The sequence below is a fragment of the Nannizzia gypsea genome, genomic scaffold (genome assembly GCF_000150975.2).
Source record: "Nannizzia gypsea CBS 118893 supercont1.8 genomic scaffold, whole genome shotgun sequence".
Lineage (NCBI taxonomy): Eukaryota > Fungi > Ascomycota > Eurotiomycetes > Onygenales > Arthrodermataceae > Nannizzia > Nannizzia gypsea.
This window is the reverse complement of record NW_003345194.1, coordinates 477,594-490,990: the sequence shown is the minus strand read 5'-3', so window position 1 is coordinate 490,990 and position 13,397 is coordinate 477,594. Positions and strand designations below refer to the sequence as shown.

Genomic DNA, 13,397 nt, shown 5'->3' with positions numbered 1-13,397 from the left:
ATACCTCTCAAGACTGTCCTAAGGACCAAAATCGTCATCTCGATTCCCCGCGATAGACAGTAATGTCACCTTCGACATCGATTTTCTTATTCCCTTACCTTTTTTCTTAACGTTCCAACTGAAAAACAACCGGGCTTTCCAAACACCTAGATTTCCTCTTGCTCGTTCACTTTTCCTACAGGATTTACGGTTTATTTCTTTACTCCCTTTCATATGTTCCGAGGCTTATACAGGTCTTCTGCTTTTTAAATTACGGGCGATAGGAAGTTTTGTTGCTGCTCTATGGTTTGAAATTCTTCCCCCTCAGATTGATTGCATATCCATGGATTGCACTTTGGCCACGGAAGGGCCGAAGCTATATCTGTACTTTATTAATCTTACGTTTAGACATTAAAAGTCAAAATAATTAACAGTTCATCGATGTTCATTCACGTCTTTTCCTAGTTGCTTGTTTGATGTGTATTGTTTGATGTGTATTGGCGTCATTGCTATAAGCTTGGTAAATGAATGCGGCTCAAATGGGCCGGAGAATTGATAACGTACGGTATGGTACTCCGTACCTTGGTACCTATCGACCCGCCTAAATTTAACTAAGCTTATCTTATGTAGAGGCGGCCTGAGTTGTTTTCATCCCCTTGGATCGTGGCCAATCGAGCGCTAAAAAATTAAGGATAGACGTGATAATAATGCCAATGGAAATAAATGAAGTGGGTATCCATTAAATATATCCTATAATTACATGTATATGAAGAGAGAAGGGTATCTTGTCTAATAACATAGTGGATAGAAAGCGGGGGTTCACAGTTCGTTTTGATAATTGTATTAAATGCCCTGCTCGCGATCAGCTTCGACGTCACTGCTCATTACTTCTCGAGTTGCAAACTGCTTGAAATAAGGGGCAAACATAGACAGCCTTTCACAATCCTTGGCTAGCCAATCTCGATCCGAGTCTGATAGGAATGATGACACCGAAATAGTTTCGCGTGCAGAATCAAAGGATGATGACACCGGTTGCGGGTTTAAGATTCTCTTGTATAGGGAATGCGACTGCCACAGGACTTTGAGCAATTCAATGCGGCTAGGGGCTTCGGGGGCTTTGCCGGAGACAGCGAAAGATTGTGTTTTAAGCTTTCTCAGTGCTTTCTGTGCGGTGACGTCCTTTTCTGCATCGTCTGGCCCTGCATTCGATATGGTATTCGGCTCTCTTTCTCTATCCTGAGACGAGCTAGCAAAACCCGAACCTATGGGTATCTTCTCATACCTAATGTAACTAAATGCAAGTAGTTCGATGATGTCTTGGGTGCGTAGTCTCAAATGGGCAAGAGCTTTGAGAAGACGTGTCAGATGTAACTCGGTAGGTACGGTTGGTAGGCTATTAGGTGAATATTTCAGCCGCGCCTTGTCTATGTTTGTTGAATCTGAAACGAGTTTCTCCTTGTTAATAAGAGCACGAACAAGCTCTATATATCTTAGTATATAGCTAGGATCCAGTTTTGGAGCAACAGCAGAGATATCCAGGATCCTATTTGCAGTGTCTAGAACATTTGGATTATTCCTGTCGCGGGAACAAGTGCTGAGAGCAATGGTAATTGTCTTTCCGGCAACTAAATTTTCGGAGACCATGTGGTTTTCAATCACTTTTAGGGACTCAGCGCTGGCTCGATGGTGGCGTAGAAGGCGAAGGTATTCGTGACAGGAACTAGAGTCTGGCTTAACATTGTGGCTATCCTCGCCAGCGGAAGTAAGAGCGGTCCAATAATGCCGCCCGCTGGCAATTCCATTATGTGCCATCTTTTGGCAAATTTGAATTAGCAGTGATAGCTCAACGTTTGTTGGAGCCGGGAGGCTAACAGCGGGGTGCTTCTTTGAGCCTGGTTTTCCTTTCAATGCCGCACGGATTTCTGCAAGGTCAACAGGGTCAAATAGATGTAGTAGCATGTTTCTTTCTTCCTCTTTCCGCTTCTTCTCTTCCCTTGTCAATAGTTCATTGTCGTCTGACGTTTCATCTGGTATGCTTTGAAGCTTCATAACTTCGGCTTCGATCGCTGGTGGAACACGCAGGCTCATGCATTGTTTATACAAGCGTAGAACGTCAAAATATGACTTCTCAGTATCCTCTATCGCGAGCAGACGAGCCATCGAAGTCACCAGTCTTGAGTCTAGCACAAGGTCTCCTTTCCGCCATTTGCTAATGATCTCGCCCCATAGCTTCTTTCCAGACGAGACGGCTATCCTCTTCCTCCTGGAGATTTCCTTGACTGCTCTTGGTCCCTTACTAGGGTCTAGAGTATCAGTAAACTCAAGTACGGATGTTCGTATCGCATTTAGTATTATGGTATATGTGACGGAGTTGGGTGCGCTTTCTCCATACTCTGGAATCTCTCCTGCAAAGGCCCAGAGGCTCTTCATATCACGGTTGCGAGCGCATACGTTTAGTACAGCATTGATGTGTATAATGTTAGGTTTAGACTCGGAGTTGGAGTTTTTCATGGACTCAAAAAGGTTGAGAGCGGTTTCTGACGAGTATTTTGACGAGCCGGTCGCCAGCCCAGACAGGAGTATTGTAAACGTTTGTTCGTTTGGGGATCGCCCCCTCTTCTTCATCTATATTATAAAGCAAGAATATGCCGTCAGTCACATTGTAGGGATAATTGTAGAAGAAAGACTTACATCGTTGAATAGCTTTACCGCTTCCTTTCGACGCCCGTTTTTCATCTTGTGCTCTATCAGGGCATTCCAAGAGACAATACAGTCAATCTTCGCATTTTGGGATGCCCAAACCAGTAGAGTTGCCCTTTCCTCGTGGCCGAGCTTAAGTAACTGGTTCACTCTTCGAGCTAATGCCACTCTATCATAATTGATAAACTGCATCTCCCTCTCAAACTCAGCTTGGCTCATTCGTTTTTTGGGCTCTGGCCTGATGTGTCCATTTTCGTCATCTTCATTTTCCTCTGCCTCCTCCTGATCTTCCTCCAAATCCCTATCCTCCACCGTTTCTGCGGCTTTCATCTGGGCCTTCCGCTGCCATTTCCCCCTCTGCTCTATCGTTCGATAGCGATCCTTTGTGCCCCATTGCGTTGTGTCTGGACTAATTTCACTAGATCCACTGGAATTGCGTTTTTTCCAGGTACGTATGGGGGTATAATGGCGAATAAGGTAGCTAGGGTGCTGGGTTCGGGAGAGTAGAGAGACGGGGGATGTTGTGTTTCTGGCGGAGGTTAAGATAGTGCTTGCCCGCGAAGCACGAGTGCAACCAAGACTGAAATTACCAGGACGAAGCATTTAAGAGAAATATATCTGCTATCGGTGAGTGAATAGGAAGATATAACACGTTTTCAATGTCAAATGGCATGAAACCAAATCTGCTTCTCATGCTTTTCGGAGATAAAACAAACTTTTTGATAGTATTCTGCCACTCACCACCGCCTTCACGGATAAACTAAATTGCTACGAAAGTATTACATAATTAAACTTAATTAGATCATAATGACTAAGCCAATATGGGCTAGATATTAGTGACGTCACTTCTAGATTACATCGAAATGAGGCAAAAGAGCAACAATAAAAAACGGTTTCTATACCCCGTACCTGACTATCTTTGTACTTAGGCTGATAAACTATTTTTTAGCATGAAGATACTCAATATATGTCCGGGTAATAAGTCAAAAACATTGTTAACAACATAAAGGCGAGCCCATATGTCTGCTCATACTCAGGCCACAGTCTTTCCTGCGGAGGCGGATGATGAGTGTCTCCTGAGACTCTATACTTTGGTTTTTGAACCCCGGAATACAGAGGATGTACGCACGTATATGAGGGACGTTGCGAACACGGGGCCCGCTCGAGATAGAAACCAGCAACCCTATATGCTGCCGGCTTACCAACGAACGAATGACACCGTCACCCGGGATCAGGGTCAACCCCCTTCGTACGAGTCATTATTTCCTTCCAGCCACCAATAATCCCATTAGGCCTAGGACATATTCTCTAATAGGGGCCATTGCCATCACATCTATGCTTGGGAGGTGGAGTTTATCCTGATTTAGGAACATATAGATGTAATGTTAGAGGCGGAGGCAGGGTTAGAACAATCAAAATTCCATTCTATTCCAATATAGTCAAATCGAAATTGTTTAAGGTTCATGCTTTAACATGGAAACTAGAAAGAAGTCTAGAGCAAAGAGACAATCTTAGGTACTCGGGCAATTGGTTGAGCAATGAGCTTAGAAGCGAGCTGGTGTTTAGTGACGAGCTTAGTTGTTCATAACGGCAGCCTGGTAGCATTTTTCATTAGCTTACTGAGCAATCAAAGATAAAGGCTGGCAAGGGAATATTCATACTCGTGCATCTTCATAAACAGGCGTCAAGCCGGTCCAGTGCTCGAACTTTTGGAAATGATGTTAGCTTGCTTATTGATATCGGGCGTGTGTTCAATTGGAGCTTTCACCATACCTGATAGACTCCTTGGGCAACGAGAACTTCCAGTCCCTTAACAATTTTCCAACCAGCAGGCGATGCTAGCTGCGCAACGGCTGTTACATCAGGCTTGTAAGCCATATCCAGTATAATGCACTCCGCGGAATCTTCTTGACCCTTGTTCATGATAAGGGTAATCAAGTCTCGCAAAGGGTTGACAATTTCCTGGTCACCGGGTATGGTGCTGATTGCTACCTTGGGGGCAATCTTTACTGATTTGATATCTTCAACAACCTGGACGTTATATCCAGCTGGGAAGCTGGAACCGAGTTTAGCCAGATTCGCAGGTGTCCTTCCAACAAGATAGATGGGGGAATATCCCATGCTATGAAGTGAGTAGATAGCGGCCCGGGCGGTTCCACCACTGCCAATAATAAGAGCAGATTCTCCCTTCTTCAAATACATCGCTCCTGCATCCTTTAAGCACCGGGCCATACCTTGCCAGTCGGTATTAAATCCAACTAACTTCCGACTCTTTTTACCCTCTTCAAAAGCAGGAACAATGGTATTGACGGCACCTATGATCTTGGCTTCAGGAGAAATTTCATCAAGCAGTTCCATGATGTGTTCCTTCAACGGAATGGTTACTGACGCACCCCCAAACTCTTCCGAGCGGATGAATTCCTTGACATCACCGACATCGTCTGTCTCCAGGCGACCGTATTCGTGTGGGAAGCCAGCCTGTGCGAACAAGGTATTATGCAAAGCAGGGGATCTTGAAGCTGAGATGGGTTTACCAAAAAGGGCAAACTTCTTAGCGTCTAGTTCACCCATGAGTGTCAAAGCTTGTCGGATTTCTTTCGCGGAGATTTGCCCTGGTGCAGCTTTGAACGGAAGAGCTGGATGGGACACTGGAGTCATGAACCCGTTTAGGATGCGGCTAAGACGGCCTTTGTCGCCCATATTTATGGCGATAATTGGAACGGGGTAGGACTTCTCTGCCCAAGATTTAAATTGTTTCAGAGACAAATTATCGTCGAGAGATTTAGCAACCCCAATAAGCTTGATTACATCACCATGTTGTAGAGCCTTGTTGTAATATTGAATCCAGGATCCGTTAGACCACGAGAGCTGGCCGTTGACATCGTGATGGGAGGCAATGATTTTAGAGAACCCTTTCATCTCAGTCACTACATGAAGTAGGTTATCTGGAAATGAGATTTCCAGGTCAATAAATTCGGATCCCATACGAATGGCAAGCTTGTAGAGCCCCAAGGCTTCGTCAAAGGCATTGTCAGGGAACAACCCACCCTGCGCCTTGGTGCGAATGGTGAAGATAAGCGGTAGGGATACCTGGCTCCGGAGGAAGGATATTTGCTCTGCAACATAATTGACGGAAGGAATGCCTGAGGTCGACGAAGGGTCCTTGAGTAGGTCAACTCTTAACTCCACAGCATCAGACCCGAAGGAAGCTGCTTGGAGAATATTTCCACATGGCTGAAGATCTGGAAGCGTCAAGGACACAAAGAAAGAATGATCCCTCTTTTTCAACAACTCAAGGTGATCTGTATTGCCCATAACGACATTCAAAAACCTCGTGAAGCCTTGCATTGCCGCATCCAGTTCGCTTGGTTTTGAATGATGGCTATAATACTCGAGATTGCTGCATTCTTGATACCACGGTTCTCGACGAAGCCAGACGCCCATCATGTCTTCAATGTATGCGGGGCGAGTCTTGTCCATCTCAAGATACTCGATAACCTTCTTGATGTTGCGCATGATAAGGAATACATTTCCTTTGGTTTTATGGTAATTGATAAGGAGATCGCGGGCTTCTTTGGTTTCAACAATTCCACCGCCACAGGCGAAGACGTGTCCAACGGGCTTTTCGGCTATGACACGCTGAATCAAAGCGAGCTCGGCATCCCGGAACCCTTCCCACCCCTTTTCCTTGATAATATCCGGGATTGGCTTTCCTTCAACCTTTTCTAGCTCGGTGTCAAGGTCGATGAATGTACGGTTGAGTGTCTTGGAAATACCGTATCCGCTAGTCGTCTTGCCTGCACCACGCATGCCAATGAGGAATATAGATGCAGCAGACTTCGAGGATTTGCGATTTTCAACGGCGTTTTCTTTGGCTAACTCCTTACCATCTAGCGTCACTTTGAACGTTTGGGCCAAAGCATCCCACCATGCAGGCCATGTTTTACCCACACATTCCTTCTCCAAAATGAGGGTAGGTTGGGAGGAGGCTGCTGCTGCTAGTACACTGAAGCTCATAGCCACACGATGGTCATCGTAACAGTGAACTCCGTTGACTGGTACCTTCAACGCCGAACGGTCAATGCCGTCAATTTCAATACCATCATCGTGCTCTCTGCAGGTAACTCCAAACTTAGCAAGTTCGTCCTTCATTGCTTTAATGCGGTTGCACTCTTTGACTCGCTGATTTGCGATGCCATAGATACGGGTGGTGTTGCCGGATTTGTCGCTGGCAACGGCCGCAAGGACAGAAGCTGTTAAAAAGGCGTCGGTCATTGGTTCCATGTCAACATTGACAATGGGTTTCAAAGCACCATTTACAGGACCGGTAACGGTAGTGGAAGTGTCGGTTTGCTTGACGTTGCAGCCCATAGGACGCAATACGTCGACCGCAAAGCGAGCATCGCCTTGAAGTGACTTTGATCCGATGTTAGGAATAGTACATGTGGTTCCCGACATGGCAGCAATGGCGAGAGGATATGTTGCCGAGCTAGCGTCACTCTCGATAACATATTCCGGCGGATTCTTGTATTGGCCCTGTTGGATGTGATAGGTATATTCTTCAGATGTGGACTTCTCAACATTGATTCCGAAAGATTTCATCATAGCAGCTGTCATGGCAATGTAGGTTTCGGAAATAGGTTTTCCTCCAACAAGCTTGAGAGTGACCTTTTCCTTTGCATAAGGTGCACACATCAGTAATGATGAGACATACTGAGACGATACCTTAGCGGCCAGTTCTATCGCTCCACCCTTGAATCCGCCACATGCAGGAACCTTCAGTGGAAGACTTCCTTGTTGTTCGAGGTATTCAACAGATACCCCGTTGGCTTTGAGGGCATCGACCAAATCGCCAATTGGACGTTGCTTCATCCTGGCATTGCCAGTTAAGATATTGTGGGAGACATCTCCTTTCGCATTGGAAAGTGTTGCGACAGTCGTCAAGAATCTTGATGCTGTGCCAGCATTGCCTAAGTACAACTCATGGGCACTAGCAGCTAGCTTACCACCTTTGCCGTTGACGACGAGGACTTCGCCCTCTTCCTCCCATGAAAAAGTGGCTGCCCCCAATGCCTCTAGAGCATTAAGCATGACTTCTGTGTCATCAGAATGTAGAAGGTTTCTGATGCGGCATGTTCCCGACCCAAGTGCAGCGAGAACGAGTGCTCTGTTGGAAATGCTCTTGGATCCTGGAGGAGTGCAGGTGACCTGGAGAGATTTTGGGATTCCCGGGTAAACTTCGATACTGGGTGCGAGAACGACCTTAAGTTGCTCGTTGGAAACAACACTCGCCTTCTGTTCGTGTGTACGGCCAATGGCGGAAAGGAGAACAACCTTCTTCATTGGTCCATCATTCTTTTTATCAACAGCCATAAAGGCAATGAGCTTATCAACAGGGCATTTCTTTCCTGCGCTCAAACGTCGAATTCGTGCATCCTTTAGAGAGGTAGGTAGTCCATATCGAGTCAGACATTTAGCAAGACGAGCCACAGCAGCACCCTTAAGGATTCCCAAGTATCGCGCGAGTTCCACTTCCTTGATCATTCCAATGGAAACGCATTCTCCATGAAGGACCTGTGGAGCAAGTATAGCCTCGATGGCGTGGCCGATAGAGTGTCCAAAGTTAAGGAGATTCCGTAGTCCGCCTTCCCTTTCGTCTTTGGATACTACATCTGCCTTGAATCGCGCAGACGCCAGAATGGTTCTCTTGAGAATGTCCTGGATTCCACTGAAACGAGAGCGCTCTGGAGTATTTTCAGTCTTGAGTGCTGCGGCAATGGCGTCTGCGTTCTCCTCTAATTCTGCGAACGTTGCTTCGCTTGAAATTGCAGCAGTCTTAGGAGAGTGTAAGCTAGCCAGGTATTTAAACTTTAAGGAGGAAAGAACGTGAATAGCTAACTGACCTTGATAACTTCTGCCATTCCATTGGTAAATTCCCGTTGCGGTAGTGTGTTCAAAAATTCCATATCCAAGTATATTTTCTCAGGCTGCCATATGGAGCCTATCAGATTCTTTCCATTTGGGGTATCAATGGCGGTTTTACCTCCAATTGAGGAGTCCACCATAGCCAAAAGTGTAGTTGGCACCTGTACAAATCGAATGCCACGCATATAAGTCGCAGCAACGAAACCTGATAGGTCTCCAATCACCCCACCACCGAGAGCAATCAGCACTGTGTCTCGACCACATGGCGGCTGGCAACTCAGCATCCAGTCTTCGATCTCTGCCTTGGTTTCACGGCCCTTCGACGACTCTCCGGGTGCAATCTTGTACGTGAGCAGTCGAGGTTTTGGGGATTTTTCAGCTGCAGCCTCTTCGAACGCCTTCTCAAAGTCCGGAACGTACAAGGGGGCTATGTTCGTATCAGAGATGAGGATATATGTCGATGAGGGGAGCGTCTGAACAAGGTCTCTGGCAACATGGCGTCTCCATATGCCAAAATCAGCAACTATGCTGTCGCGGCCTAAAATCTGAATCGTCGTTGGCTCCATGATGAAGTGGTCGACCTTGGTGTGGGGAGCTAACTATAGAGCAGGGGGAGGGGCAAGCTCTCAGCTGGCCAGTCCTTTTTCTGACGGTCAACCGCAGCGAAAGACGAGTTCAATGTAGCGACCTAATTCATCACAGTGCCGTAAACAGTCGGATTAGCACAGGGTTTTCAGAGCCGCAGCCGTTCCAATTGAGATGGTAGCTGAAGAGGAGGAGAGAAGGTACCGAAAATTGAGCGCAAGCTAAGGCACTAGTTAAGCTCCCCGAACCAGGGTATGAGTAATAACTCAGGTAACTAGTAACTAGTTAACTGGGTTAGCTGGCCCCGACGATCGGAGGACCTCGAGTGAATAACTATATATTTCAACCGGACGTGCCAACCGCGGCAAGCAATATATATCGATTAACTAGACGGTCTCAAAGCATACAGCAAAATCAACCAACAAAAGATACAAAAAGTCGACGTCGTTTTTTTTGTTGAAGTCAAAAGATGGTTTCTGCCATCCTTCACCGCCTTTCAGGTCCGGTCTTGGTCGTTTTTCTAATAATAAACCAAGAGACGAAGAAGATATAAAAAAAAGGCCAACGATATAGAAGTTACGGAGTACATGATATAAAAAAGGAGAAAAAGAAAAGAAATGGGAGATGGACAGTGAGAGCGTTCTATTCGTACAGTTATACGTAGGCTAGGCGAGTTCGGTGCTTGCTTAATATCTGCCGTACCCGTCACTGCGGCCTCCTCGACCACGGCCGGACCCCCTGGAGTTGTAGTAGCCTCCTCCCCTGCCATCATAGGATCCTCCTCCTCCTCCTCCGCCGCGCCCGTACCCGCCGCTCCCGCCGCCCTGGTAGTGAGCGCGGTCTTGGTAGGGGTTGCGAGGAGCGTTGCCATAGGGTGGAGCGTTGTGTTGGGACCAGTTGTGTCGAGGAGGCTGCTGGTAATGATCCCCATAGCCTCCGCCATATCCGCCGCCGCCGCCGCCGCCGCCGCCCCCCCGAGGATGTCCCCCTCCCCGAGACCGATACCGATCAGAGCCGTTGTAGGTGTTTGGGGGTGCAGGATTATACCCAGGAGGGCCTCCGCCCATGTGCCGTGGTGGAACATAGCCTGGCGGCAAGTGAGCAGCAAACGGGTTGGGGCGGTCATTGCTGGCATATGATATCTGGCCCCCTCTTCCGCCTCCCCTGCCTCTACCACCGCGGTTCGAATGGAGTGGTGCACCGCCGAATGACCTCCCAGAGTGCCGAGCTTTGTTTCTGGTGATTTCTAGATCTGTCTTGTCCAGGGCTGGCTCCTTGAACTTGACACCACGTAGCAGCATGGATTTATGGGTGTGCATAGACTTGGGCATTTCATAGTAAACACTATTGCATCACAAAGGTTAGCACATGAACGAAGGTACATATATATTAACGTGACAGGGAATAAATTTTACCTTATTGACCGATCTTCGTCAAGTGCAGGGATATCGGCGCCGTCCACCTCCAGGGATAGAGAGCTGTGAGGCAGATATGATTCGTTCTTCTCGACTTTCCCGCCGAGTCCCTCGCTGATACGCATGTTTAATTTTAGCTTTGACGAGCCTTGTTTCTTCGAGTAGAAATTGGCTGTCAGAGATTCGTAGAGAGGATGTTTCTCTGATAATAGTAGCACATCCTTCCCCATGGCATTGCGGGCTTGCTCCGCCTCAGACAATAAGTGATACCGCTTATCCATTGCTGCCAACAGTCGTTTCTCGTCAATGAATGGTAACAGGGCAACCCCCTGCCAAGCAAACTTCTTCCCGTTTAGATCAACGGGGAAGTCCTCTGGGTAGAAGTCAATGATCTCACTGTTTTCATCGGACATGAGGTCACGGAACACCTCGGGAATAGCATGATTCGAAGCTGCAGGCAAGACTCCCATCAGCTGCTCGAATGGCTTGAATGGAGTTCCCTTGTTAAATTGTACATCCATCTCGCCAATGTCAACAAAGTCTGCGGCAAAGGGCGCATAGTGGTAGGGATAATACCAAGTCCAGGATGGACATCCCTGGAAATAATACAAAAGGACCCAACTTAGTCCTTCAACGTATGCCCGCGCTACCTTGTGTCGGAAAGCAATGTCTTTGGGGCTTACCCCAAATTTCTGCTCATAGTACCGGTCTGCATATCCGTCTTCCCAAAGCCGTACTGTATCCGGGGGCATCTCGTCTTCCTTGGGCTTTGCCGGAACCTCGACTGCTTCCTCTTCTTCCTCTTCCTCTTCTGCTTCCGCTTCTGTGTTTGAATTTTCAAACACATCAGACTTTCGTTTTCCAAGCTTTGAGCCGGATGCCGCAGAAGGTTCTGGCTCCTGAGCATCTTTAGCGTCAGCATCGTCTTCTGCTGTACCACCGGAGAGAAGCTGAGCTTTGAGAGCGGCAGCAGCGCTTTTGTTTGCCATGTTGGCCTTGTAGACTGCTCCACGGTTAACGACCATAGCGTGCGTCAGCTCTCTCTCGGCTCTCGTTAACTCCCCTTTGCCTGGCACGACAAGAGGTGGAATATCTGGAACTGGCTCAGCACCACGAGAGCCTCTTCGCTTCTTCCGAGCATGATCGTTATTATTGTTCCTGCGCTGACGGTCTTCCTCCTGGCGTCGTTTAGCATTTGCATTCCTCCGCTCCTCGGTCTGTCGCCGACGGCGGAAGATTGCATCCTCCTGCTTTGCTAGTCCCTGCAAAATTAACTGCGCCTTTGCTAAATCAACTCGGCCATCCTTCGTTAGGTAGCCACCCATCTGCGGAATATTATCACGCCAAATTGCGATAAGAGTGTCTATGCCATTTTCACGAATTTCCAACGACGGAAGGTGAGGCAAGAAATCATTACCAACGAAGAAACACATGAATACCCAGTCATCCAAAGCTCTCTCGAGATCAAAAGGAAATGGTTGTTGAGGGACCTGCATTTCTACAGCCAGATATTCACGAAGTATCGAAACATGAAGCCAGATAAATGGTTTCAGAGGGCTCCCCTTTTGCTTTTCGTCAAATTCTCCTTGCTTTTCTTTCGCCTTCCCTGTGCAGGCCTCTTCAACATGGCCAGCTTGCCCGCATAGTTTGCAGGTTCTGGCTTTTGATTCTTGGAAAAAGACATCTTCTCGCAAAACACGGAAGTGTGGCTCGTGGGTGCCTAGTCCCAACATAATCAAATCGGCATCCTAAATGATAGTTAGCGGCCATCTACGTCGCAGGTATAGGTATAGATATAGATGTCACTAACCAGACCGTAGATTACGTGCCGAGTATTGGGATCATATTCTGGACAAGCACGCTGAGAACGGACAAACTCCATAATCTTGTGCTCTCCCTCACCTGGAACAGTGGCATCGGAAATAATTATTTTCAGCTGAGAATGACAGTTAGCATACGTCCAAGCAGATAATAACAAACACGACTGACCTTTTCCCAACCAGGGTCGGTACTTAGCTTATACGCGACCCAGTATCGTAGCGCGAGAGCAAGAATATCCATAAAAGGTGTGCCTGGTGTGATGACATTGGTATCCCAAGTTTTCTTAATCACCTCTTCGGCAATTGTTACATCTGACTTTCCACGCTTCTGTTTCTTAAGCAGCTTTGCGAATTCTACTTTCTTCTCGTCTTCAGCCTTTGCATCCTGCGCAGAACGGAATCGACGGGAGCGTTGTTGGTTCATTTTAGCACGGGGCGCGACGCCATCTAAAGTAAGAGAAAACCAAAATTAGTACCAAATATATAGCAGAACGAGTAGATTTCAGTGGGGAGAGAGAATGAAAGGTTATAACTCCCCTTGGCGACTATAAACACATCATGCAAATATAATGTAGCCGTCCGAGGGGAGACCTCTAAATTCCCCACATCCGTAAGCCCGACATACCAACAGCAATCATCAACAATTTTCTTGGTCGGACCATGTTCACCACCCTGTCTGTATATTTGAAAATCTCCAACATCATCTCGCCTTCGTTTGCTGGTGGAGGCTTGCCCTCAGGATGCGTACACGGGTGGACGATACCGTTCATGTCCAGGTAGAGATTATCCATCTCTTCGCCATTAGGATTCGGCTTGGTGATATCGACTGGTATTTCCTGCCCGTCTATTTCCTGCGGCTGCTCTTCAACGACGGCAGACACGATCTTTGGGTACTTGGACGAAAGCCATCGGAAGAGGGCTGGGACACCCATCGTGATGTCGTGCCGGGGGCTGTGTCGGCGGGAAAGATGAG

At 47.4% G+C, this 13,397-nt stretch overlaps 3 protein-coding genes across 3 annotated transcripts; all 3 read right to left on the bottom strand.

The window, feature by feature from the left end:
• Positions 1 to 822: 822 nt before the first annotated feature.
• On the bottom strand, positions 823 to 3,282 carry MGYG_08024 (pentatricopeptide repeat protein; the record flags this gene model as incomplete). The annotated part of the gene is made up of 2 exons (XM_003169807.1): positions 823 to 2,604; positions 2,671 to 3,282. 2 exons carry the CDS (start codon positions 3,280 to 3,282, stop codon positions 823 to 825), a joined length of 2,394 nt encoding a protein of 797 aa, XP_003169855.1.
• A 971-nt stretch (positions 3,283 to 4,253) lies between these two features.
• On the bottom strand, positions 4,254 to 9,170 carry MGYG_08023 (pentafunctional AROM polypeptide; the record flags this gene model as incomplete). Its single annotated transcript, XM_003169806.1, has 4 exons — positions 4,254 to 4,274; positions 4,341 to 4,385; positions 4,453 to 8,514; positions 8,583 to 9,170. 4 exons carry the CDS (start codon positions 9,168 to 9,170, stop codon positions 4,254 to 4,256), a joined length of 4,716 nt encoding a protein of 1,571 aa, XP_003169854.1.
• Positions 9,171 to 9,875: 705 nt separating this feature from the next.
• MGYG_08022 (5'-3' exoribonuclease 2) lies at positions 9,876 to 13,356 on the bottom strand (the record flags this gene model as incomplete). Its single annotated transcript, XM_003169805.1, has 5 exons — positions 9,876 to 10,533; positions 10,605 to 12,352; positions 12,415 to 12,540; positions 12,594 to 12,871; positions 13,050 to 13,356. 5 exons carry the CDS (start codon positions 13,354 to 13,356, stop codon positions 9,876 to 9,878), a joined length of 3,117 nt encoding a protein of 1,038 aa, XP_003169853.1.
• Positions 13,357 to 13,397: the final 41 nt, after the last annotated feature.